At 37.3% G+C, this 27,695-nt stretch overlaps 1 protein-coding gene across 1 annotated transcript in view; it reads left to right on the top strand.

Moving 5' to 3' along the window:
- Window positions 1–27,695, top strand: part of FAF1 (Fas associated factor 1) — a 177,499-nt gene that overhangs the window by 98,255 nt on the left and 51,549 nt on the right. Inside the window, exons 9-12 of the mRNA XM_064516191.1 lie at window positions 16,570–16,665; window positions 17,434–17,560; window positions 18,479–18,542; window positions 19,417–19,498. Of these exons, the coding sequence (XP_064372261.1) occupies window positions 16,570–16,665; window positions 17,434–17,560; window positions 18,479–18,542; window positions 19,417–19,498 (369 nt within the window). The remainder of the gene's footprint in view (window positions 1–16,569; window positions 16,666–17,433; window positions 17,561–18,478; window positions 18,543–19,416; window positions 19,499–27,695) is intronic.

The following is a 27,695-nucleotide window of genomic DNA, read 5'->3' as shown; positions in this document are numbered from 1 at the left end:
TTTTTTCTATAAGAGAAACTTCTAGAACTATTTTTATGTGCTAAATTATTTTATTCTCTTTAGTTTTTTGAAATCTCAATTTTCTGCTAAGCATATGAGCAGAATACTTTTAAAGTGATGTTAAAGTCAGATTTTTCTGGTTCAAATCTGTCTTTTAGTGTTTTTTTTTCCATGTACTCTGTGGAATTATTTTTTCTTTTTTCTTCTACTTTTTTTCTTTTTTAATTTGAGCCAATCAGTCTCTTTGGGGCAGGATTTTAGGATGACTGTGAAACTCTGACTCCTGCTTTGAGCCTATCAACTCAAATATTATGTTTGGTGGAGAGTACAACTTTACAATTCAAAGTGTTGCATCTGTGTAGCACATTGTAGTGTGACCAGAAAGTAGGAATAGAACAAGCTTCTACCTTTGCAAATATGTCCCTCTCCTCAGCATGGCTTGCCCCTGTAAAGGGTGTTTCTCTCAAATACCTACACTGTTTCTGATCCTGAGGTACTTTTATTCGGAGCTAGTTTAGGTATCTCTACGTCCTATGGCATTATTCAGGTAGACATACTCAAAATATTTTCTTATCCTCCCTGAAAATGAGTAGCATACAGACTTTTAGATCTTTGGGGTTACTTTACTTTATGGGGACTAATTGATGAATAGCTGTGTCCTCAGTTTCTCCCAGGTGGTTTGCAAGTCTTAACTCAAACAGTTCATTACTGTTTTGTTACTGAAAATGTAATCTGGAACGGATGGATCTCACAAATCTACAAAGTTATTTTCATTTGGGGTTGTCTTTGAAGAAGATTCAACTTTGATCCTTTCAACTGTGTGAGGTTTAACAAAGATAAGTGTGAAGTCCTGCACTTGGGCAGAATAGTCCCCAGGAGCAGTACAGGCCGGGTCTGACAGGCTGGGGTGCTCTTCTGAAGAGGACCTAGGGATCCTGGTGGGCAGCAAGTGAACATGAGGGAGTAGCAAGCCCTTGCAGCAGTGAAGACGAACTGTGTCCTGGGCTGTGTCATCAACAGTGTAGCAAACTGGTCAAGGGATGTGATTATCCAGTCTGCTCAGCACTTATTAGGCTGCACTGGGAATACTGTGTCCAGTTTTGTTCCCCCCAGTTCATGAGAGACATTGAAAAACTGGAAAGGATCCAGCAGAGGACCAAGAGGATGATTAGAGGGTTGGAGAAAATGAAAAAAGTTTGAAGGACTTTGGTTTGTTCAGCTTAAAGAAGAGAGAACTCAAGGGATCTAGTCATAGTCTTCCAACACTCACAAGGTAGTTTCAGAGAAGGTGGAGGTGCTCTCTTCAAAAGGATGCATGGTGACAAGAAGCAACGGGCACAAGCTGCTTCAGGGGAAATTCTGTCTGGATGCAAGAAAAAAATTCTTTGCTGTGAGGAAAAACTGAACATTGGAGTAGGTTGCCCAGGAAAGTGGTGGTATCTCCCTTGCAGGGAAAATTCAAGGCTGCTGGAGAGGGCCCTGGATAACCTGGAGATCATATATGCAGCTTTCTGTAAACAAGGAGATTGAGGAAGCCAGTTGCCACTACTCATGGCTGTCTTCTGGATGCTTTGAAGAATCTTGCTGCTGAGAAATATTTCATCTCCAGATACAAACTCTGAGTATCTATTCCAATAAACTGTTTCTGATAGGTAGCATACTAGTTTATTCTCTACATTCTCTTTCCTAAATTCTAAATCCTATTTCCTCATAGAATAAGGGTCACTTTTCCACAAAATCTTTAAATTTTCACTTGTCTTCACTACAGTTTATAAAATTTGCATTTGTTACAATGTTTGTATTTAAGGGCCTGAGTAACATTTACTGTCTGAGAAATATTCATGATATTCATGCTATAGTTTTGCATTTGTTTACTTTACAATAACACATTATGTTTGGATTTGGTATTTAGTCTCATGACTTCTATTGAGGGATATTAAGGAAAGTTGTGCACTCTTCCATGCTAGCTGTAGGCTGCTTACTTTCATTCCATGTGTAGTTTAAAGTGCCAAGTATCAGTTTCAAGTGCTGCTTCTCTCTGTAGAGTAATTGTGCAGTGTTAGTAACTGACATTTTATCTCAGAAATATGAATTACAATAAATTTGCTATGTACATTATGATCTTTCAAAATAAGGACTTGAAAAAACAAATTCTTTGCTGGTGTAAGACAAGCACCATCAGCTAAAATTGCATCGGCTTCCATTGAGAGAGAATTTGACCTCATTTCAGCATAACCTATTGTAATCAGCCTTAGTCCTGTAGGAAAGACTGGTAGCAATTTTGAGGTTTCCATTAATAATTCACCCATTCAAGAATAAGTTTTGTTGACATTGGTATTTTAAAGCATAAGGCACACCAATGGTGCTATAGGCATAATTATTTGTAATCTTTTACTATTTTCTTCTTTTGCAAGAGCCTGTTAATCTGCTTGCTGTATTGAGAAAATGCTTTTAGCTGCCCCTACTTTGAAACTATACCCCATAGACATGATAGTTTTATTAAAAATTACATGTTCATAAAACTCATTAAAAGGAGTTGAGTTTAAAATTAGTAAACAGGGGCTGACTCAGAGACTTCTGCTTCAAGTTATGACTTCAGCATTGTTTCCAATTTCTGCTGAAGTCTTCATATAGACAGAATCTGCAAATCAAAACATGATAGAAATGACTATATGCAAAAGAGGATATCATATTGGTAGGATAAATCCAGGCAATCCAGATCTCTTAAGTACACTTTGACATGATGTGCTGGTGTCATGATTCCACCTAGATTGCATCTAGACACATGAGAATAACTACACCAGAGAGGTGGGTTTGTGTTTTTTTTGTTTTGTTTGTTTTTTAAATGTCCCAACAGAGGTAGCAACAGGAACCACTTTTCTTCCTGGGAGTTATTGCAGAGGTAGTAGTGATCCTCCCCGTCTTCACTGGAGACAGTTCTTGCAGGACCACCAGTGCCTCACTTCCTTTGAAGCACCTAGCTACAGATAGTCATCACTAGCTAACTATGAAGTAGTCTCGTTTCCTTCTGCAGACATGTAGGCTATAGACATATATATATATGTCTATATAGACCCTCCTAACTGTTTGCTTATGCTTGATGCTCAGCTGTTACCTGGGCTTTCCTCCAAACCGATTGCATGTTTTGCCTCATAGTAATAGCAACTTGTGCCATGCACCTACATCACTGTGTAACCCAGTTATCACAGGAGAGTGCTTTTGGCATTGTTTTCAAAGATAAGCATCCTGAGATATCTCCCACTCAACAGGCTGGCACGTGTTGTTGCCTTGGCAGTGACAACAGACCCTCTTGACGTATCTAGAAGAGTTTTCAAGTCCTCTTTGCTGGATTTGTTCTGATGACCTGTCAGCGCAGGGTATTTGAGTGCCTTGAAGAAGTATATGTCAATCTTCTGCAGCTCAAGACAATACAGAATGTGTGAAGCATTTCTCCCACTGTGCAGAGCAAACACATTCATTTGCTGACAAAAAATGCTAATGCCACCATAGTATTTCACATCAGCCACAAAATTGTTTAAGATACTCCATCTCTGTCAGTAAATGGTTTAGTCATGGTCACCCTCAGCGCGAGAGGAGACCTGCCCATTTTCCAGGATCTGGGACTTGGAGATGTTGAACCATTTTTGCTTCATGATATGGTTTGGTCAGAATCTTTCAGTCAATCAATGACCTTATTTATTAACAGATTTTAGTGCTGGTTCTCTCAGCAGATACAGGTTTTTTTTTTGAAATACTGTTTGTTTGATAGTAGGCTTGTTGCTTGTCATCTTTTCTAGTAACCATTGCTTCTAACACAATTGGAGAGCTTTTCACTTTTGGGGTTGGCATTAAACTGTCAGAATCTTTCAAAAGGCTTTGCTAAGGTAATTTCAGAATTATAACTTAAGTACATTTGTTTTTTTCTCAAAGGCTCCGTGTTCTAGCTCCAGACTTCCCTCCACATTGTAGGTATCTGAAAGGCCTGGCCGGGAGGACATATCCAGCGGACTACTTTGCATTGCCCATACTTGTGCATGTTGATAGCAGAGGTAGTTTAGTCCTCTTTACTTTCAGTCCATCTGGATAATGAGTTTGATGAAAATATGCCACAAAATTGCCTCAGACCAGTTTATACTCTACCAGAGTTTAACCTACAACCATACTCTGCTAAAAAGCTTGCATTCGTGATGCTTTAAGACCTTCATCTTAGAGTTCCCTTGGTACCATCATCGAACACTGTATTGTCACAGAAACATCTCTGAATGATGTCTGGCCAAGCTGCTCTGCACCCTCTTTTTGCTTGGGCAGGCTGAGCTCCTCTTCCACGAGTACTCACAAAGGCTACATTTTGGCGCAAGATAGAAGGTGATGTTCTTGTCAAGCAGTCAAGGAAGAGAGAGAGAGAGAGAGAGAGAGAGAGAGAGAGACTGAATCTAGATTCAGTTAACAGGAATGACCTTATTTAAGTGCTCTAACGCACCTTACAGAGGAGACTAGAATATTCATTTCAGTGGCAAGAAGTTATAGAAAGACTACATTTGCTTCGTGTCCTGCTGAGAAAAGCTAGCAAGAGCTGTTATCAAAGACTCCTTTTCTCCTCAGTCATTTAATAGTAGCAGCTTCTTTTATTCTCTGCTCTCAGAGAGCAGAATAGGAAGTGATAATCTCCTTGGAATACAGCAGACACCTGTTTGATAAGTGGTAATTACATTATTCCTGGAGGATTATCACAGTGGTGCTTATTTCTTTTGTAATGAAACTCCACTATATAAGCAGACCAAAGCTTCACTAGAAGGTGTATGAAAATCCATTGCAATAGATTGAAGGTGTTTGGGACTCTGTAAACAGAGTTTCATTTTGAGTGAATGTATGGTAAGTGAGCTTGCCATGTAGTAGCAAATGAAAGCGGTGTAAAATCACAGCATCATTTTTATTATTTTATATGTGAGTGAGAATACATTTGCTACTGCCAGAACTTTACTGAGATTTTGTTCTAACTGTGCGCAGAGCCTAATGTAATATTCTTAAATGCTTCTAATAAAGGTGTTGTTTAAGTAATATTAAATTGAAGCATAGATAACTTTTTAAATGCATAGAGTGGAACTAATGTGGTACTCTCTTGGGATTTTTTTCAGGTCCAATAGACTAGTGATAAAATGTAGAACTAAGAAATGTTAGATGATAAATCTATTTTAGACAGATAACTTCCTCTACCAAATACAAGAACTCAGTTTTCAGTAGCAATCACAGGAATGAATTCCTTTTTTAAATGCAGGTACTGCCCAGTGGTCAAAACTTATATTTGCAGCTAGGCAGACTTTCCTTATGACATTTGATAAAACAGTGCACTTAGACATGAGAAGACTGAGTTGTTTAAGAGGAGGCTTGGGATTTAATACTAAACTTCCATATAAAAAAAAAAAAGTAGCTCCATGGCTTCTGCTGGATTTTGTTAGAAATTGGCCACCTCATTCTTGTTAGATGACTGAGAAAATCCGACCTAAAATGTTGGGAAGGATTCATATCTATCAGATTCTTTGAAGCCTCTGAATAGAATGACACTTTATAAATACTTAATTTAGTTATATTCTTAATATTTTGCTCACTTCACTTGTAACAATTTTACAGCAACGAAGTGCATTCAATACATAGCCTTAGTAAATGAATAAAATTAATGCATCTGCCCTAACATAACAACTTATCATTTATGGATACTAAAAGCATGTGTGGTTATTTAATATACTAACTTTTTTAGTTTTGACCTTTTTACTTTAATTGAGAAGGATATATGTGCTGTGCCTTTAATCCTGCTGGTGCAGAGAACCAGCCTTTTCATATATTCCAGGTAAAGGAAGCACAGAAAATAAGAAACAGATATCCTTTTCAGAAGGTCATTTTTAGAAGTCGGTATCATCATGTTTTCAAAAGGCTAACATAGCAAAAATCTGATTCCTTGAACAGTGATGGCCGGGAAGAAGAGGCAGCACAAAAAGCCCATCAGGGTTTGCACCGTTTGTTGGAAGCAGTGTTGCTAGCACAACTGCTTAAACTCTGCCAAGGAATTATATAGTGCTGGAAACATATCCAGGTGCTCTTCTGTGTGCCATCCAAAGCATCGTATGATGCTGTGAAGTAAATGGCATCCCACCGTAGTCCAGAAATGTGCCAAGTGGTTGGCTGATACTCTGAATGCAAAACAGTTCCCAAGATGTAGCCTTGAATATCTGTGCTCGGTTGTGGTCGGGGTGAATCAAATTGATTGTTGTTTTATACTGTTGCTTATTATTTCATTTTGCAGTTGTTCTTTACCTTAAAAATCTGTTTAACAGTTTTGTATCTCTTCTGAATAGTAAAAAACAGTGGGACAATTTGTGATCAGACCTGGCAGAAACAGTATTGTTATACTCTCTTCCATGGCAATTACCTATTTACTTAAAGAAAATATCAGAAACCTGACAAGCAGTTTGTTCCAGCAGAGAAGCCAGCAAGTGAAACAGGACAATGTTATTACCTTGATTTTTTTTCAGTATTTAAGCTGTAAAGAATTTTGAGGGAAGGAGACACAGGAAGACAAATTTACCCTGTTTAGTATTTTTTGCAGTTGTTATGAGAACAAGATGCCACATCCATGTCAAGTAAGAGTAGCTGAATTTTGTATGGTCACCAGTAGCTTATCCAAAATAAGAGTAAGCAGCGTCATAAAGTACCATAATCAGACTGAAGAGCATGTGGTGGTGGTCCTCTGAGAGGTGATGGATCAGTGGATGCTGATGCTTTCCCGCATTTCCAGGTACTAGGGGGATTCCCGGCATTTTTCCTATAGACCTTTTTTTTTGCTTGGCTCAATCCTACTCTCATTTAGCGACTCGAAATGGGCATGTGTGCTTTGACTCCTGGTATTCTTTGTCACCCGAAGGCGGTCGTGCTCTTGTATGGTCGACACTGGGAAAAGGTTTGGGAATCCCCGTTTATCTATGAGTAATACTGTATTAATCTTAGATCTTGTTTTGGTGAAAGAATATTTATTTTCAGTTCCTGAGACATTCAGGAGCACACAGTGCGTTATGATCTGTCCTGGGCGTGTATGTTTTGTAGATCAACGTTCATTCACACAGGTGTACTTATTAATAAACTCACTTAACCAATTTACATGAGTAAGTTTTAATCACTGAGTAATTAGTGAAAGCATAGCCGAGGAACTGGAAATTTGGGAAATGTGTCATTATTTGCATATCAGTATAAAGCAATTACTAAATTAAAGAGTGCACGTTGTGACAAACATGAAGCTCCTTTACTGTTGCTTTGTCAGTGCACATTAACATCAACTTGATGTGAAAGCCTGGCTTTCTCTGCATGAACGAAAAATCCTAAGGCAGAAGTACACAATGAATCACCCAGAGTTTGGAGGCTAGTGCTCTGAATTGCCTTGGGGTTCAGTCCGAGGGAAGAAAAAACTGATGTAAAAGACCATTGAGAAAACGTATCAGTGGAAAGTAATTAACTCAAGATCCACAATTAGCCCCATGGTCCATACTTAACTGTGTTCCAGGTCTTTCAGCAATTATTTAATTCTGTTACCCTGTGTTTCAAGTAGCTGCGAATGGCTTGGCAGGTTTTTCATCCTTTTTAATATTTACAGGTTTTGTCTAAAAAGAATAAGCTCTGTAAGTGATCATGGGTATTTGTTTCAGTCTCTCAAATATATTACTTTCTCATTAGGATCTGTTGTACGAGTAAATATTATTTCCCTGTTGTTTCTTTTAAATATATTTGAGGCTTGAAGCAACATTAAGTACTACTGTATCTGTTCTTCTGCTTTAATTCCTAAACGTGCCTAGCTAGGCTTAATCAAATCAGATAAGTAATCAGAATGAGGGATCGTTTTCTCTTTTATTTGGCTATCAAATGAGAGTCATAGACTTTACAGTAACCCGACTGGTGATTAACAGTAACTTCAGCAGAAACTGGAGTGTGTGTTCACCCAGTGTGCCGGAGCTGGGTGCTCTCAGAGGAACGGGCAGAATTTTGCTTTAAGTCTCCCCAGAAACTCTTGATAGTGTTTTGTGAAGTTTGCTTTATCCTGCTTGTTGATGTGGCTCCATCATCCCTTATCCGGTGTCTGTCTTGAAAGAAAAAAATGCCCTGTTTACGTGCCATGGTTTCCCCTGCAGCCTTCTTTGCTTCGACCCTTGTACGCCCTTTGTCCACAAGCCGTGTCCAGAGCATCTTCTCTGTGCTGCTGCCTTCAGCGCTTCTGTTAAAGAAGTCCCACGGTTGTGCCTTTGTAGCGGGCAAGGAGGGATGAGATACGTATCTTGAATATGCAGCCCTTTGCAATAAACTTCAGAAGAATTTTGGAAAATTAAGTCAAGCAATCTCCCAATCCTAATCTAGGGAATTTATCAATTTTTTTGCATTTGTTAATATTTAAGATACCGTTTTCCATTCAGGTCTTTGGAATCTGTACTTTAACTATATAGCATTCCTTCGTTATTTTAATCCCCACTACAGTCAAAAGCTCTACCATGGGAACATCACTAAAATCCTTGGAATGAATTTCCTACAACCTGCGTTGACAGGTTTAAATTACGTACTCTGACACTGTTCTTGTGGCTGGATTAGAAACTTTTTTTTAAAGTGAAACCTGCGATAAGTAATTGTCACAGCGCGCCGGTACAATGCTAATTTGAAGTGACATGTCCAAACTGGTCCTAGTAACACGAAGCAACCTAACAGGTGTGAGGGGTGGATCTTCCCATGGGCCCTGCTGAACTTCTAACAGGAGAAAAACAGTAGAAAAAGTGAAATGAACCTTGAATAAAGCTGTCAGCAGTAATTATCTCAACAACACTTTGTGAGGAGTTAAAATAAGCGCTGCTGATTTATAACCTGAACACACTCCACCCTACAGATTTTTTTCGTGCAGTTAGTGTTTAAAATGAAATGTTGAATACCTGTCAAGACTTTGCTGGGGTATCGAAGGTGCATAATAAAAATGAAGTTATTTTCCAGAGGAAGTTGATTTCAAGGGCTGTCAGATTTTTTTAAACACTTCTGTTCATTTCAATATTTGTGCAATAGTTTTAATAAAAGCAAACCTATAGCATACTTGGCTTTTTTTTCCAGCTAATGCTTTGTCAAAAAACAAAGTGATTAACCTGGAATTACATCCACTTCTTATTGGTGTTCAAGGAGGGATAAAGGGTTGTTTTTTTTTTTATCATGTACTGTAGTTCAATAGCAAAATCTTGTTGACCAGTGTAGTCTGAAGAGAACTACTCAGTTCTGAATAGTGAATTTCTCTAATCCCAAAGTACAAACCTCCTTGTTTTTGTACATTTCAAAATATTAATTTGATAGACTTCTTCTAATGTAACTTCATTTTACAGTGGGATGCTTGCTCATGGTTAGTATGAAAGCGCTTGTCATATATACAGTGTGTTTCAGTATGGAAAGAAGTAATTCTACAGTCTGTTACTAAAGAAAGTATTTATTAGCTTTGAGAAAAGAGCAAAGCAAAAGATAAACTTTAATTGGCAGAAATTCTTTAATCCTTCGAAGTTTAAAACAGTGCTTTTAGACATGGACGTGCATCAATTCTCAAATCATATTTCCCTTTGACTTTGTAAGATTATGTACTGAAAACAAGATAGATTTTTTTTTTTAATCCATAATGAGACAGTGTTAACTGATGGGTTTTGAAAAGTGCTGAACACCTATTTGTTCCCAAGGAATTTAGTGAGGGTTTGCTTGAACACAGCGGGCTGCCCACGCGTTGTTAATGATGCTTGGTTATACGCTGAAAACCAGGGCCGTGGTAAGAACAACCTGATGTGAAGGACCTCTCGTGTCTTAGCAGTATCTTTCTTCAAGCCGTGGGCCTCTGTGTGCCGTCAGAAGTAGCTTGAGCTGCTTGTGAGCTCACCACCACCTCTCTGAACGGTTTGGTTTCTTCCAGCTTTTGGGGCTCCATCCAGAAAGAGCAAGGAGCCATTGGATACTGAATGGCAAATCCCAAAAAACTGCAAAGGGATTGTAACACTCTTATTTCCCCTCCCTTTAGTATTCATATTCAAGTGCTGTGCTGGGTGCATTTAGAAACCATTTTTTTCTTGAACTGTTTGTGGGTTGGAAAACTGCCAACTCTTAAATGTCAAGCCTGGAAGCACGACTTGCCCGACCATCGTTCGCTCGCTCTGTCTCCCATCTCTTTTACCCATTGATTTTCTCATATGCCACGTTAACCGTTATCTCCCTTTCACCACACAAATATTGCTTGTTGTATGTGTTGGTTGTACTTCAAGTTCTCACTTTCTTTAACCTCAGAAAAGATAGGTTACAAAAGAAAAATGGAAAATGGGAATACTGGTGAGCTTGGAGCAGCAGGGTCAGATACCCTCACCAGTCCACAACTCGAGGGCTGAGCTGCACCTCCACCGTTCATGCTGTGATGTGACTGCGTGTCACCTTGCTCCCATGGTGAGCAACCACCCATGTGTAGTGAGCAGCAAGCAGCATGACTTATTTTCTATGTGTTTTAAATAGATTGTTTGGTAATTTTTTCCTGTGTCTGTCTGGAGAGTAAAGGTAGGTGGAAGCGGTCTGAAATTCCCTAGTTCCCCCTCAGACTGATTTGGCCTGACTCAAAGACCTGAGGTCTGAGGCCTAGGTCTGTGCTTTGACCTAGCTCTGATGGAGAAATATTTCTCTCTAATTTCCCATTCTGCATAGTTAGAATAGTAATCTTTTTGAACAGGGAACCTAGTTTATCTAGTGAGGAGAGAGAGATGGCATCTTGTTAGACAAGGAAAAAAGAGCTTGTTTGAATTCTTCTGAGATGTGTCCATCAAGAGGAAGGGGTCAGCAGTGATGAATATGCCTTGCAGACATCTAAACTGAAGTCTGTCTAGACCAAGAAGCAAGAGAGAGTCTCACTTATTACAATTTTACATACCCTGATTGAAAGGATGGAGGATGCACTGAAACCAGAGATATGGAAAGACTTCTTTGCAAGGAGCCGTGCTATTCAGCCGAGAAAATCTAGAAAACCAATGAACTGTTTAATCTTGTTTATTGATTGACTATTCTTGGTACACATGAAAGGGTTTGATTTCTACTGTACATTGCTTGGTATCCAAACTCAGCTACTGGTACAGTATGCGTACGGAGTATAATAGAGTAACTGGGACAAGAATGGTCTTTCTCACACTTTTTGTTCATGCAGTAGTCTTCAAAAAAGGCCAGGCCTGTTTCCTAGCATCAAGAAAAAACATGCATACATACATCTGTAGTGTTACTGACATTTATCATACTCTGGGAGTTAGCTTATACTATTAAGAAAACATGCCAGATCACAGGATAGTAAGTTTAATGTGATTAATGAAATGCTTTACAAAGTGCCTTCCTTACCCCTCTATCCTTAATCCTGCCGTTACCTAATGAGGGGAAAACAGAATCACAGTAATTACTGCAACAAGAGGAAAGTTCAAATCATTATGGAAGTGCAATTTTCATAATGGAGATTCCTGCCAGTCATTGAGTATTTTGCTACAAGCACCTCCGATTATTTTGAATAACTCACCAAGGCGTGTTATGGGAAGTACTAAGTCATGTTTGTTTCTTATACATTAGCTGTGCATAGATGAATAAACCAGTAAATTAAAAAACTAAGTAACGCGCGTTGTGAGCACAGTGGAAGGGCTGTCATATGGAGTGCTTGAGTTGGGATTAGGTTTCAGTCTGTAGGCAACAGTGCTTTCGTTTCTGATGAAGAGCTTCTCATGTGATGTATGCTTGTTATTAAAGCTCCATGCATGTCCTGTAGCCTCATATGTGACTTCTAAAAAGAGTTCTTGTTCAGCTGATGACCTCTTGATTTATAAATATTATTGTAGGATACCATTTCCATATTTGCTTACACTTTTTTTTTTTTCTAACGCAGCAACACAGCTAGCTAGTATTGACAAGCTAGTTATGGTCAAAGGGCTAAATAGTGTTCATGAATGTTAGTTTTCAGAGCTGGCATGTGCTAGAATAATTTATTTTTGAGGGCGGTTAGAAGTTTGTAGCTATGATAAATTCTACTTGTTACAACAGCTGAGTTTCAAAGATCCTGGCTATTCAAATGTAGCATGAACTTTTAATCTTAATTAATTAGATAATTCTTTTTTTACTCACAATGACTTAAGCACTTTTAATAATAGTCTAAATATTATTCACATACAGCCAGTGTTTCCAGAGCAAAAGAAATGTTTTTGGCTTTCAAGATATTTGTATAATCTCTATAGAAATTGGACTTCACCGAATGAGTAATGATGGGTTTTGGCACATTTTTCCAGAGGTAATTTTCTTTTACTTATTAAGCAGCTCTGTTTGTACAATGCAGTACTGGTTGTACAATGATAACAGTGAAGACATTAAAAAAAAGAAATCTCGAACGGCTACTGGGATAGCAGAGAACTGCTACAGTTACTTGTATGGGTCACTTATCCAGCTGGAACTTCATATTACGATATGGGCTAACAGGAGATTTACCTGCCTCCCAAAAGCAGATCCTCTCCGGCGTTTGTTTTCATCTTGCTTAACAAGGGGAAAACAGGCATTTCCAGTTTACACCAAAATCAGTATCGATACCCCGCACGTGGGGTGTAATTCAGGAATTGATTGGAGGTGGTGCTCTAAAGATATTGCCTTACAGAGAGACAGATGGGAAAGGCGCTGGGCTGGGTGGAGCGCCACGTCGTCTTGGGCTCGTTATGGGAGTTGTAGCAAATGGAAATTAGAGACGCCAGTTTGGAAGATTTAGGATTAGGGAATCTGAGTGTTTTTAACTCCTTGGATTATAAAAACCAAAGACTAAATTATGCCCTTTGTATGCTGAAAAGTCCACCACATGCGTATCTGCAAGTTTTAGTTCCACCTGTTCACATCATAGAGTCTCGAAAAGGACGTGTTAGAAAGCAGGCAAGGGTGATTCTCATGGGGCAAAAGAAAATATTCCGAAAAGTTAGCAGCTTTTGAGTTTTTCCACAAATGGTCATACAGGTTCATGAGCTGGTTATTTGGGTAATCCAGTACTTGGGCTGCAAACCAACATCTTCCATTTTGGGACTGGTAAAAAGATTATACCCGTTCACATCAGAAGGAAGGCAGCTGTGCCGGTGATTCCTATGTGCAATGTACTACAATTCTGTTTGGGAGTAACTGTATGCAGCATTTAGAAAGAAAGAAAAATAGTCAAAGAGCAGTGTGGTATCTAAATAGGTCTTGCTGTGGAGACACTTGAGCTGGTGCTTCCGCCACTACCTTGGCCCCAGGTTCAACATAGGTCCGCTATCCATAGTGCTCGACCGAACTGCCTCAAAAATAATCTTTTGCTTAGTATTGCTATGTTTTTATAATTTCTAAAATAAAGGTTAAACTTTCTGGCTCAAGAGTTTCTCTCTTGAGAGAACAGTACTCTCTGCTTTATCACCAAATTAAGATGACTTAATTCTAGAGCCATATACATGCGTGTATTACTTCCAAACTGAAACGCAGGCCTTGCCTCTTTGTGCTAACCTTCACTTAGCAAGGGCTTCTCAAAAAAGCTGAAGCAGAGGGTGATTTCTCACACACATGTTCGCAAAGAAAAACATGTGAGCAACTGCCCGGGGAGCAGGATGAAATGGGTTCTGGCGTTGCACTCTTGCTGCTGTTGGCTCGTTTCTGAGAGACCCTCGGCCACGATAATTTGGGGCTGCACGTCAGGATCGTGGCACCCTGCTACTGGGCCAAGCGGTGAAGTAGCACGATAGCTGCTTGATCTTAGGACTCTTTCTTTAATGGGTGTGCAGAAGAGATCGGGAGCCTTTCCAGATCCCAGCCAGCATATTTGATGCTGTTAAGTAGGGACTTCTGAGAGAGATGTGTCCTGAACTGCAGTTTGTGTGTGTGTTTTACCTGTAGTTCATAGCGTGTGTGTAACTTGGGCAGAGTTTCAGGTTTTATTATAGTCGGGTTTTGTTTATTATTAAAAGGTAATAGAAGTATTAATTAAACTGGTGGATTAGTATAGAGAATACAGTTTACACTCTTGTCATGGGTGTCATAGGTAATTGCACTTGACCTGTATGTCATCTTTAATATTTCATTTGTTCCAGAATATTATTGCTCACTTCCTTTAAGATGATAGCTGTGTTTTTCATGCAGCTAAACTTCTGTTTAACCTTACTATGAGAATGTGACAGTAGGCTAGTTCAGACAGGTTAATGTTCATTTAGTAACTAGCTGCTTAATCAGCTCGCTTCGACCTGCAGCAAATTAAATCTTTGGGAGTTCTAGCAGGCAAGCGGTAAAGTCATTCCAAATTATGGATAAAAAGAAACGGGGTATTTCCAGTGCTCATGGCAGTAAATGAAATTTCAGGCTTATGATTTATTCTTGGGTTTTGATTAAGGATGATTTAAATTTGATTTGGCTTACCATTTTTGCAGTCTAATTAGGAGGATGCTGTGTTTGTGAAATGTATAATTTAAGTGTCTCATTTTGTGCTCAAGAAAAAATAGTCATGGTTTCTATAGAATCTAGAAAATGTTTTTCGTCCTCTTGATGTTTCTCAAGGAACCATTTACTAGAAACAACATTTTGAACATACAGCCAGAATCGTCTTTCTGCAAGTCAGTAAGATTTGTACAGAATCAAGTATTTTGTCAGGTTCAGATTCTGCAAAAACTGGATTCACTGCCAAAATGAACTGACTATATTAATTTAAGATCTAGTCATATTGTAGATGTGACCCTATGTCTTATCAAAATAGGGCTTAGGTGCTGCAGAAAATTCTGTTTTATGATCATCAGATTCACGTGGCCGGGTCTGATATGCTTTCCAGAAGAGGGCAGTAGGCCATGTGTACACTGCAGCTGTATAAAGAAATGCGTGAAGGATGCTCGAAATGGCAAAGAGTAGCACAGAAGAATTTGTACAACTTTTTGGAATGGTATTTGAAGCTCCTTTGATCGGCACAGAAGATACTGGGCTGCATTTTTATTTTGCCTCAAGTGTTATTCGTTAATACCCTAAACATGAGTACTTTCTTGGCTATTAGCTAAATGATGGACTCATGCAATGGAACTGAGTAGCTTTATGGCTGCCTCCAAAAAGAAGAATCTTGTCAAATTTCCCAGCTCAATGAATGCTATGTAGCTTATTAAAGCTCCAGATGTACTTCATGGATCCCAATGTTCTCACTGTCTTCAGTGGGATTTTTCTGGTAATAAAATAGTGGTTTTAGTCATAACCATTAGTATGTTTTGGAACAGTGTGTACAATCAGCATCTCCAAAGACTATCCTTTTGTGTTTGCAGGCATCTGATCATTTTGCCTTTCCAATGGTGCTGGCTTTTTTCCATTACTGTCTTCATTTCTTCTCTCACTGATTTTAAAAAGTTCAGATTTAGGCATACAGCAGTAGGAAAGAAGTGCTGTTTCTGTTGGCATGAATATCCTTTCTATGCTGACCATAAGTTCACTAGCGTTGTTGGGTTCATGTGTGTTGCAGTTCATATGAGGAACATAGCATGTGCCTTTGATATTAATAATGACCAAGATGGAGATGGAATGTACTTTGAGTGGAAATTTTGATTTTTACTATTTCTGACACTAAATTCTCTTTTCAAGATGACTAAAATGTTTTTGCAAGGTAACGTAACTGTTTTATATTAGTTGCATCAGTACCTGTCATGTTTACTTTAACATTTGCATATAAATTAGGAAGGGAAAATGAATTACGTAGACGTCATCAAGGTCTCCCACTGTATAATTTACTGAATTTTTTTTACGTGGGGGAGAAAAATAGTCTCAACATGAAAACAAATCAAATAAATGTGGTAATATGGTTAATAAGGTTTATTAATAAAGTATCTTAAAATTTTTGAAAAGTTAGTCTGAATTCTTAAAACATTCAAAGAGACAAATCAATAAATCTTTTTTTCATTTAATTGCATGAGATATTGCTCTTGTTCTGGTTTAAGTCCAGAAAATCTACAAGTAACATTTCAAAATTCAGTCCTGATTTGGGAGAAAATAACAATTCAAGCCACTTTTGAGTTTGTGGTTCCATTTGGTTGGTTTGGATATTTTGGATACCTATAAACTCCTTTGCTGTAAAATGCCCAAATAGCCATCATTACCTATTTTTTCTCCTGCCAGCGTCTACAGTCCCTGTTTCATCATCTCCTGGCCTTTCCTGAAGACTGTGTATAGTTAATGTATGAACAGCAACAGAAAACCTCAAATGCTAAAATTTGATTTTGCAGCTTTGTGAAATTAAGTCTTAGCACTCCACATCTAACAGAAAAGACTACAATATGTTAGTAGTGAATGGGCAGTAATAGTTGTTGGATTTTTGAATATTTTTATGTGAGGAATCATTTAAATTTTCCAGGCTTCTTTCTTTATGTCTGTATAATTAATTCAGACTTCTGCAGTACAGTCTTTAATTTAAATATCAAAACAACCTGAAATAAAAAAAAGAAAAAAGAAGAACATAAGTGAGAATATTGTGTTAATAATCACTACTTTTTTTCGTAGATGACTCTAGCTGTTTCGGGACTGACTTTTCCTTGCCATCGACTTACAGTTGGAAGAAGATCTTCACCTGTACAAACAAGGGAACAGTCGGAGGAGGTAAGAACATTTTTATTTAACAAGTATACTCTAGGAAAAAGCTGGGATAGTCTTATTTTCCACTGGTTACTGCTATTGTCTGATATGTCTGTAGAAATATATGTAAAAAGATTCAGCTTACAATTCTTGCAACATGTAATTGTAACAAAGAAAGGAACTGGACAAATGAGTTACCAATGAAAAAAAGTTGTTTTTTTGTTAAAAAAAAAAAAAAAAAGGCATAATAAGTTTTGAAAAATACCCCAAGTCCTAAATTTGTATGGGAGAGATTTCAGTAAGATAGGTACCTTTCCAAGTGTACCAAGAATTGTCCTCTGCTATGCAAGGATTGCTGAAGTACATTGCATCTGGTTAGTAAAACTATTGTGTGGCTTTTTTCACTCTTCTCTTACGTAGTAGTAACCATCTGTAGTACCTCTGGGGGGAAAAACAATTTTAATTTTAGCTGAAATTTGCTCAACTCTGTGATACTATGTATATATACAGAATTATCTCCTTAGTTATTTAATAATTTATTTTGTCACACAGTATTGCTCTGTCAGCCAGATTTCTGGTAAAAATTGGAAGCCTCACTTATACTATTAAATAGTAAACTTATATGCGGTATATCAAGTGTGTTTATGGAAATGGGTAAGCATTTTTCCAGTATGTATGTATGTCACAGAAGATGACCCTTTTTTTTCTTTTTTTTCTTTTTTTTCTTTTTTCTTTTTTTTTCTTTTTTTTCTTTTTTTCTTTTTTTTCTTTTTTTTTCTTTTTTTTAAATAGCAATGCACTGATGTTCACATGGTTAGTGACAGTGATGGAGATGACTTTGAAGATGCTACAGAGTTTGGAGTTGATGATGGAGAGATGTTTGGAGTAGCATCATCTGCCTTGAGGAAATCGCCAATGAGTAAGAGTTGAAAGTTAATTTACTATGGATTTTGCAGCACTAGCGAAAGCAGAGAAGTACGATGGGTCTGCATACTAAGAAACAAGAAATTATCTTTCAGTAGGGAACATCAGAATTGCTTGAGTCTCATGTCTGATGGGGCTTTCAGAGGAAAATGTGGGAACTTGTATAATTGGCAACAATGAAGTCATCTTCCCATGGACGAAGTTTCTTCCTAATCTTATGCTTTTAGCTTGTAGCTGAAGAATGATAATCTGAATCTGAGAAATGATGATCAAATGTAGCTGGAGATACTTGCTGCCTGCATTTCCTCTTCCCTTTTTTGAAACTTCTGCGAGGTTTTAGCTTCAGCATCTTGTGATGATGAATATTTTTAACTGTTTACATGTAACATAAAATAGTTCCTTTTATCTCAATGATTATGTGGTCTTGAATTATAAGAAGGGAATAGCCATCAGTTACCCTCTATATACTATTCTATATACTTTTTATTTATTTTAGGCCTATGTGAGTGTTATTACCTTAGAAGTTTTTTGACAGCAAATTTATGTCACTATAATTGTATGGAAATGCTTTTAACGTTATGTGTAGGAAATTTAAAAAGGAAAGTAACTGCAGTACAGTGTGTCAAACCTTTCAAGCCAGTCCTTTCCCTCTAATATATTAAAAGAAGTACTGAGTGTTAACTCTGAACAAGTGATTTATCACATTATGCTGGAGCTGAGGATTTTACTGTTTGGAAAACCTGAATATTTTCATGGGTGTGTCTGGAAATTCCATGTTTCTGCAAAGATTCATGACTGATAGTCTTTCATGAAATTTATACAGCATGTTAACTGCTTTGTAAACTGCCAACATAAAAAAAATCCATGAAACGTTAAAATCCATCTCCCTAAGGTTGCATTTTTCTTTTTTAAGTGCCAGAAAATGCTGAAAACGAAGGAGATGCCTTACTACAATTTACAGCAGAATTTTCTTCAAGGTAAGTTTAGCCTATTGACTGTGAAAGTAAAAATAAAACAAATGTACATATTTTCTTACGTAAGCATACAAATTTAGGCATCCAAGTCTAACCTGTTTTAAGCTCACTTGATTGAGACAATTTAGGAAAAAGAATATTTCTCAATCCAAGTTAGAGTTACGGGTTTTTGCCTAACTTAATTTTCCATTAATTTGCTATCATTACTTAATAATGTCCAGAAGGATGATAAGGATTGAGATTATTTATAGCAATTTTAATTTGATATACAGGAGCAGAAAAGCTGAAGTTGATTAATATTGAAAAATATATCCTGAGGTGTAATAAGAGTTTTCTCAATAATAAAGTGGCTAGACAATCATAAATCACTACTTTTTGAAAATACAGAACTACTGCTTTTTGTAACTGTATAACTCCGAATCATGCATTCTTAAACAGTTATCTTATTTCCTCAGTTAGGTACTAATGCAAAGTTTGTCTTCTGTTTTTAGTTCTGTGCGATGGAATTTTTATTCACATATATATATATATATGAGATGCATTAGTATGTAATATAATAGCCTTTGGTTAACCTTTAAAACTATAATAAAGAGAAGCAATAAGTTATGATTGAAAAAGTATATAGAACTTCGAATGTCTGTTTATGTAAACAATTTTTCTTTGATAAAATGCATAAGGCAGCTATTAGTTTAAGCTTTTGAATGTCAGGGGACATATAGCTGTTAAAGGGCAGAGGGGAAATATTTAGAAGTGTAGTACTTCAGCTTTCTAAGGATTTAGCCAATGCATCATATTAAAAGAATATGTGAAGAGCTAGAATGTTGAAGTTATTTATTTTCATAATTTTTTTATTAATTGCTAATATTATCTCAAATAGATACGGGGACTGCCATCCTGTTTATTTCATTGGATCGCTAGAGGCTGCTTTTCAAGAAGCCTTCTACGGGAAGGCTAGAGATGTAAGTGTATATTAACATTGCTTTATTTGATTTAGAGGAAAAATGGAAACTACTGTAAATGCTGTATTTTTCTTTATTTTAAAAAGGTAAACAAATTTTTGGAGTGGTCTTTTTATTGTAGTAAACAGTTATACTCATTTAATTGGTTGGCTAAAGTATTTATCCTGAACTTTGTTGAAATGTTAGTGAGTATCTCATGCTTTCTAATTATTCAGGGTCTGTTTTTATTGGAGTCCTTCAGTCATCAAAACTATATTTTTTTTCCCCTCTTTTTCTTTTCTTCTTGAAGTAATGCTGTCGTAATGCCAGATAATGCTGGCTGGGAGTCTTGTGGTTGACAAGTTCAAAGTTGCATGTTGGTAACTGCTATGAGGGATGGCTAAGGAAATTGTAAATTTAAATTGAAAGGTCTCTGAAATACATTACTGCTTATTTCTTTATACAGCCTTTATTTGCCAAGTAAGTTCCAGTATTAAAATTTTATTATTTAGCTTTTCTGTCCATCCAGCCAGATGTCTCAAGTTTCTGTTATTCCATGCACAGTTGTCAAATCAGTATTTTAATAAAATTAGAATGGGAATAGTTTATTTAAGTTTTGGTGACATGAATTCACTAAGGAGAAACCCAAACCGCTGCATAATTAAGCATAGATAAAGCTGAAACACAAACAAGAAAATTATGCTGTTTAAATTTACTTTATGTTGTCTTGATAGATATTTGATTTTAAAATGAAGAATGTTTTGGCTTCCCATAGTTATTCATAGTGGATGGAAAATAATGTTATGATAAGTATGATTATGAGTAAGATTATGTAGAAAAGTAAGATTATGAAACTGCACTAAATATCTTAAGTTAACATTTACTGGATATATTGGGAACACAAATAGTTTTCTCACACTCAATTTGGTGGATATTTTCATATCTTTATGTGGATTTTGAAGTATAAATTGCTACAGAATAATTCAGTGGGAAAGTATTTGTGATAACTCATTAAAGTAATAAAAAGTAAATAAAACTCAATGAAGTAATTAAACTAATGCATGTTTAAAAGAAATCAGATGATGAAGTGAACGTGAAAAGTGCTTGAGTTAGAAAGTTCACTTTGTGTCATTTCATCAGATATGGTTAATAGCTTATCAGTATAATAACAGAAGAGAGTCTATTACAAGCTTTCGTAAATATTATTTTATGCCTACAAATCCATTTTAATGCAGTACGACTATTTAGATTTTTAATCCTCAAAATAGCTCATGTGCTACTTACATATCATATCTGAAGTTCTTGTCACCTTGCATTTCTGTTGTTTTGCAATGGATTCAGACCAGATCCTCATCAGGATAACATGTTTTTAGGAAAGGATTATTTTTATGGCTTTTTTTCTTTAAAAATTATTTGCAAATATTGGCTAAAGTTTTGGAAAACTCCCCTGATGCCAGAACTGCCCCATCAAATGACATTATTTTATGTAACATCTTAAATTTAAAGCAAAGGTATGAAAAAGTATAAACACCATTTATTTTTGCTGTATTTTTTCCTGCTATGAACAAACATTTTCCATACTGCCTCCTGGAATTCATAATTGCAAAAAGGGATACTTTATTTTATGTTTTTATAATTGCATTTCATAAAATAATTGAAAATGTATAGTAGTTAAGAAGTTGAAGAGAAATTGCAACCTGTATGTTTTGTGTTCTGATTTATACTGTGGTGGGCACTTAATTTTACCAGGGCAACAGATGAGCTTCAGGCACCAGCATTCTTCACTTGAAGTGAGAAATTGAGTTCCAAGAGTAAATAAAAACAAGACTGAAGGTTTAAATCCTCTGCTAGGCTTTTTGAACTTATATACTCATTAAATGTTTATTGGAGTGGTGGGATTACGAAGGATTTGGGTAGCTTCATCAACTGGTATATACTTAATCACTAAGTAAAACACTACATTTGATAGAGTGTTTCTCACGATGCCACACTCAATCCATCTTAATGAAAACCGCTTCAAACTGATTTAATTTGAGAGCACTTGGCAGCTAGAGTGCTCAAAGATCTTAGCCTTTTCTTGACAAATTCTCAGTGCTGTCCAGAGCAGAAGGTGCACTCTGCAGTTCAGGTCCAGTGAGACAGCTGTCAGTTTTGTTTTTAATCTGTAGTCTTGATAATTTTTCCTTCCAAATAACCCGTTACATATGAACTTGAAGGCTTCTTACAGAAATATTTTAGTTCTGCTTATTTTCAGTAAATTGACTTGTATCAGAATATGTATTTTAAAGAGAATATGGATTAAAAAAATTTAAGAAAAATAGGTGTTCTTCTGTTAAATTTTAATATCTTGTGTTTTCACGTGTTAGAAAGGAGAGTAATTCCATAATTATTTAAGAAAATGCTACTTGAAAAAGAAGCTATAACCTTTCATAAAGTTTAAATGATTGTCTATTACCTGTGTGGTGTTTGGTTTTTATTACCATGGCTTTTCATTTTGAGTCGCTATGTAGTTAAGATTAAGTTATATGATGGGTGTCTGTTTTCCTTAAAAGCAGCTGCTCCCATGATAATGCCAGTTTTAGGTAGGAGAAATGGAAAGAGGTCAAATGTAGCACTACCTTAAAGGCTGTTTATTTCTGAACATGACTTTCTTTAATAAATAAGTAAATAAAAAGACAAATGCGCTTTATTTCAAGTAGCGGTTTTAGCCCAAAATTGAAATAACTGAAATACAGAGCCTTCCCGTTAACAACTGATGTCCTTGGCAATGAAATCCCCGGTTACATCCTTCAGCCTCATAGTTCAGAATGTTGGGTGGCAATTTCCAAGGCTTATTATATATCTAACACAAGAAAAACGTTTGGTTATTACTGTTTTTATTTGGTTAGGAAGACAAAGACAGACAAAGTTCATTACAATAACAAATTTGTCCTATGTGAAACTCTTCCTTTACTTATCATGCTGCTTTGAAAAAAGCAGTTCTCCGACATGTCAGCTTATGAAATACAAACTTACCCTTGCTCAAGTAGCTGCGCTATTGTAAAAATGGCTAGACCAGATGCCATGGAAGAAATCTTATAATGGGCAGTTTTTCACGAGATGTTTGGGGAAGGTTTCTTTCCAGCTGAAAGCAGTCTGCTTGTGTGTTGTGTTCTGAAACATAGGGATTTTATCCTAACTTAGATTGGTATTGTTATAATATTAGTACGTAATCTGTCTTGAATCTAATGAAGCTGTTTGCTTGATTAATACCAAAATGTTTTCTTTTACCAGAGTTTGTTTGCCTTTTCATTATTATAGGTAATTGCTACTCTTTTGTTAGGATAAAGAAACCTGCTTTACCTTTTTAGTAACTCTTATATTTATATAAGTCTGCCAGATCAACTTCTGCTTCCCTTTCTGTCCACTGATTTTTAATATGTGAAACATCTCTCTATGGACAGGTTGGTATTGTCCCCTCAGCATATATTCCTGCACACTAAAGATGAACCATGTTTTTCTTCTCTTTGAATGCTGTCTTTTAGTTTAGTGGCAGAACTATTCCTCTCATATATGGGTACTTTATTTCCTAAACACCTAGAAGGAAGCATAATTTTTGGCATGTTCAAATAAAAGCTTTTTCTTGTCTCTTATCCAGTGCTTTGCTGATTTCTGCAAGCAGTAGCAGAGTATTTCTTCATGCAGAACTTCCTAAAGTATCATTTTTATGTGTGTAATTTATGAAACTTTCCCTCATTATTGTTTCAGGTAATTAACTTAATACTGAAAAAAGATTCACAGAGATATAGTTGTCCTGATTTGTGCTAGCACAAATCAGAGAAACAGCGTTGAGTACTCTACAGTCTTCTTGTCTATAACTGATTTTAATTGTAAATTATGGGCCAGATCCAAACCAGCATTAGCTACTGCATCATCTGGCTTTTAGGTGCTCAGATCCTGGGATGAGCATCACTTGAGTCATGTTGCATATAATTAGAAGAAGTTAGTGGACAGAAAGGCTGTTTGGGTGTATGCTCTCTATACTGTGCTTTAGGAGCACTAGATGATGTCAAATGAGAGCCAGAATAACCAGGAGGTGAGTGAGGCAGCAGATGACATGTGTGAGCTTCAGTAGAACTATGCAGAGCTGGCCCACGGGAGAAGTGGAGAGCATCATCTTCATTTTGGGCTGCAGGGCATCTCCCTCCACTCCCTGGCCCCGCAGGCAGGACTGCTCTCAACGCAGAGACTTGTGGCCGTCATTTTAAGGACTGAGTGGGGTCACTCTTTTAAATCACATTCAAAAGAGAAATTTGAAGTAATAGAAGCAAGCCCGTCTTTTAGATCCTACCTCGTGTAGCTGATGCAGTCCCCTGGAGAAGAGGAGCTTCTTCTGGATCCCATTTGCAGAACTGTTCTTTGTTTTCATCTTTGTCATCTTTTCTTTGCTAGATGGATGCCCTGGCCAGTACACTGAAGTCACAGTCCCTCTTAGGCCCAAAGAACAAGGCTTTCTGTAAAGTGTAGTAAGTTTGGCAAATGGGTAAAAAAGGCACCAGTTCCAGAGCAATTTGGAATTATTGACTGGCACAAAGTCTCGGGAAGTGACCCATTTGGGGGGCGGATTCTGTCAAGCAGAAGATGGAATTGAATATGTTCTTGCATATATTCATTCCCTAAATGCTGTGGAATGATGCAAAGGAGTATAGCCGCACCAGCACCCTTTACTTTGCCTCCAGGCACCTTTTAAATCAGAGCAAATTGCTGCTGCAGCATTTTATGAGAGGCTTGATCATACGGTATATGGTAGATGTGCTTTGAAAATGCCTCCTCATTTGAGCTGTCCAGGGGACCTAGACGGAGAAATGACTCATGTCCATATCCCAACTGAGCGCAAATGCAACCTGAGCACCAAGCCACGCAGTCTTGTTGAAACTGTAGAGGACAGGTGTAGATGAGTAAGTCTAGGTACCCACGAGAACAGTAAAACAGCTACAGTAAGGTTTTAGATGTTAGTAGATAAATTCCAGTTAAATCCCATGTTAGCCACCTACATTTTCTTTCCTGATGTGTTTGCCTGATATATTTGCTAAGAATTCTGTCCTTTCATTCTTAAATTAATTCTGAACTCTTGGATTGTTACCATTTAGAAATTTTGACTACAGCATACTAGCTTAATGGTCTCATTGTTTGACTACAAACCCTTTATTCGGCTTAATTCTTCATATCTGAAAAGTTAGTCCTGGCTGTGGGTATCTCTACAATGTTCTCTGTACTTAAAATTATATAGTGAAAGTTTATTTAGGTTGTCTAACACACTGTCTTCATTTTCCCCTCTTTCTAAGTTTAGAATATGTAGATCTTTGAGTATGTTTTTAATTGCTTAATATTCTCTGCGTTACGTAAGATACCATTACAAGTTGAATTGACTGTTGGGAGTAAGCCACTATTTATTTCATTCATGTATCATGTCAGACAGCTGGAGCTTTGGATAACACCACTTTTGTATTTTGTACATACCAGATATGTGAACATTTAATGACTATTTTTACAGTGAAGATTTCTTCCAGGATCTTAACATCATACATTTTTGGGTAATTATCTCTGCCTAAAGGTTTGCTCCTTCAAATAAAAGTCACTAACTTTCTAGCATATATATTGTAAAGTGTCTTAGCAATTTTTAATGGTTACTGTATTGAGCAAAAATAATTGGAGCCGACAGTGTAACATTTACAGGTAGAGAAATTTTTATTATGGGCTTTGATATTCTCATTATGAAAAGGACAGATAAGAGTGCTATTTTACTATGATTTTATACTTCATTGTAATTTATTGTACATTTTAATTTCAGTACTAAAGGCTTCTAAAGAATTTAGGATTTCCTGTATCAGTGATCCTGCTTTGATCCTTTTTCAAAGTGGAGTATATTTTGAGGTATATCACCATGGTGCTAGAGAAGGGTTATGTTCTGCTTAGGAAGAGAAGATTGTGCATGTCAGAATAGTTGTGTCCAAGACGACTGATCATCCGATCTCCAGGATTACCTTGGAAAGGTGGATCAGATTGTTCCCTTTAAAGGCTTCAAGATGTGAAAATGTGTCCCTTTGTTCATTTAAATTAGCTCTCACTACACAAAACCTGGAGGAAAAAGGAAAATCTTGATTCATTAGCTTACCAACTTGAAAGAAAACTCATGCCTCTAGCAGATGTTACATAGTGAACGTTTTTGTCTCAATTGCTCCTTGAACTCATAAACCTGAGACTCAGAAATAACGGTTCAGGTCCGTGGTTTTGCTCACCCTTATGATTGTATTGCTGTTCTCATTCCATTTCATATTTTTAGGCATCAGTAACTTACTCATGTTGTTAGGACCTGGCTGAGAAGTTTGGATATCCCGTTACTCAGTCAGTGATCAACAGTTTAGTCTCTCTGTCTAATTAAAGATCTGTGTTTCTTTCTGCCTCAGTGACAACTTTCCTCCTTCTATTTCCATACAAAATGCATTAACTTTCCTGAAGCACCATCTAATGCAAAAATCGACAAGTTGACAAATTAGTTTGGTGCATAGCACAGATCTTTAACGTGTTTCTGTCTCACGTGGGGGAAAGGCAGTGCAAGGGTGTACATCCGTGTACATCCGTGTACATCCGTGTTAGACTACATGGCAGGGAGCTGCTGTGCCCGGGCTCGCGCAGCAGAGAGGGCACCTGGTGCGAGACTGCAGCTGGGAAGACTGAGCCTCGTGCCAGGCTGCCCTGCGGCGGAGCGGTGCCCCTTGCTGAGCTGCGTGTCCTGCCAGGGTGCCGCGGGCCATCGCCGTCCCGCAGCGTGGCAGGGCCAGGCCAGCCCTGGGGCAGGAGGGGCGGCAGCGCTTCCCCGCCGGTACCTGGCTGCGGGTGCCAGGCGTCGACACGCGAGACTTGACGGTCTGACCGCAGCAGAGGCTTCAGAAAAAAAACACTCGAGAGCTAGATTTTTGAAGGTGTTGAGACAGCTAAGCTGCTGAAAAGCAGTTAGTGCCACTTTCAGGTGGCCCTTGTTCCTCTGAGATAAATAAAGCTTAGAGCTTAGAGTTAAAGCAGTATCTTAAGTCTTGTTGACATTGAAGACACTTTGACTCCTGAGTGCGTTTGTAAACCCAGACCCCTACATCCAGGTTACTTTGAAAATCCTGGTATACAGCTATCTGGTCTTAATTACCTGCATAGTCTTAAAAATACATCTCTTGATGGTTTAGGCACATGAATGCCTTTGGAAGTCCAAAACCTCTTCAGCACTTTGAACCTTTTCTGTGTGTCTTACCTTCATAAGGGCTCGCAAGAGTCCTCCATTGGGGTTTTTCTTTGTTAAAATCTTATGCTAAATACATTCCCCCCCAATTCATTACATTTTTGAAAACACAAAAAATACTGGAGTTCTATTAGTAGGCTTCTTCTGTGGACAGTTCAGCATTTTAGTAGGGTTGTTTAATTCCCAGCGTTAAAAAAATTCCCAGCGTTAGTCATCCTAGAATTTTCTCTGATTTTTCACAGTCTTGAAATAACAACTAGAAATCACCCTGTTTATAAATATATACTATCATAGGTTTGGTTAGTAAAAACCAGAACAAAACAAAACTGGAAGCCGTGAGTCTCTCACAATAATGCATTTTGCCAAACAAAAAATACTCCTGACTTCTGTTAACGTATGATTTTCAAAATCATATGTTTCAGCTTCTGTTCTTCCTGCTACCTCTTCACTTTTGTCCTAGCAGTATGCCTATGCCTGACCTTAACAGTTTGGACAAATTATCAGACACAGGTACAATCTGTTGTATATGATGGAGTTTAGTCTTTGCATGCTGTGATTTGTTGATGCAACAAAAAACTACATTCACTTATAAAGTAGTTCAAATGCAAACATCCATTGTTTGTGTGCCTGTTTTGTTTACCAAAATTTGTCCCTAAACCTTTAAGCTTAAAACTGTACATATTTTGAAACATTCACTTGTATGGAATCTCATATTTAACAGTTTCATGGGGTTGTTTCTTTGGAACTAAAAGTGTTTCTCAAGAGCCTTTTTTTCTATCCGCTCCCAGTGAAAAGAGGAGAGCAAAGCCATCCGCTTACCACAAAGCAGTGCCACCACAAAGGAAAGATTAAGGGTTTAGAGAGAGGTCAATGTGGGTTTTTCTCTAACTAAACACTTTCCTAAAGTTTCCTTGTGGAAAAAATAATGAAGTCATCTCAGAGTTTTTA

Source organism: Dromaius novaehollandiae, chromosome 8 (genome assembly GCF_036370855.1).
Source record: "Dromaius novaehollandiae isolate bDroNov1 chromosome 8, bDroNov1.hap1, whole genome shotgun sequence".
Classification (NCBI taxonomy): domain Eukaryota; kingdom Metazoa; phylum Chordata; class Aves; order Casuariiformes; family Dromaiidae; genus Dromaius; species Dromaius novaehollandiae.
This window is presented reverse-complemented; position numbering and strand designations above follow the sequence as displayed.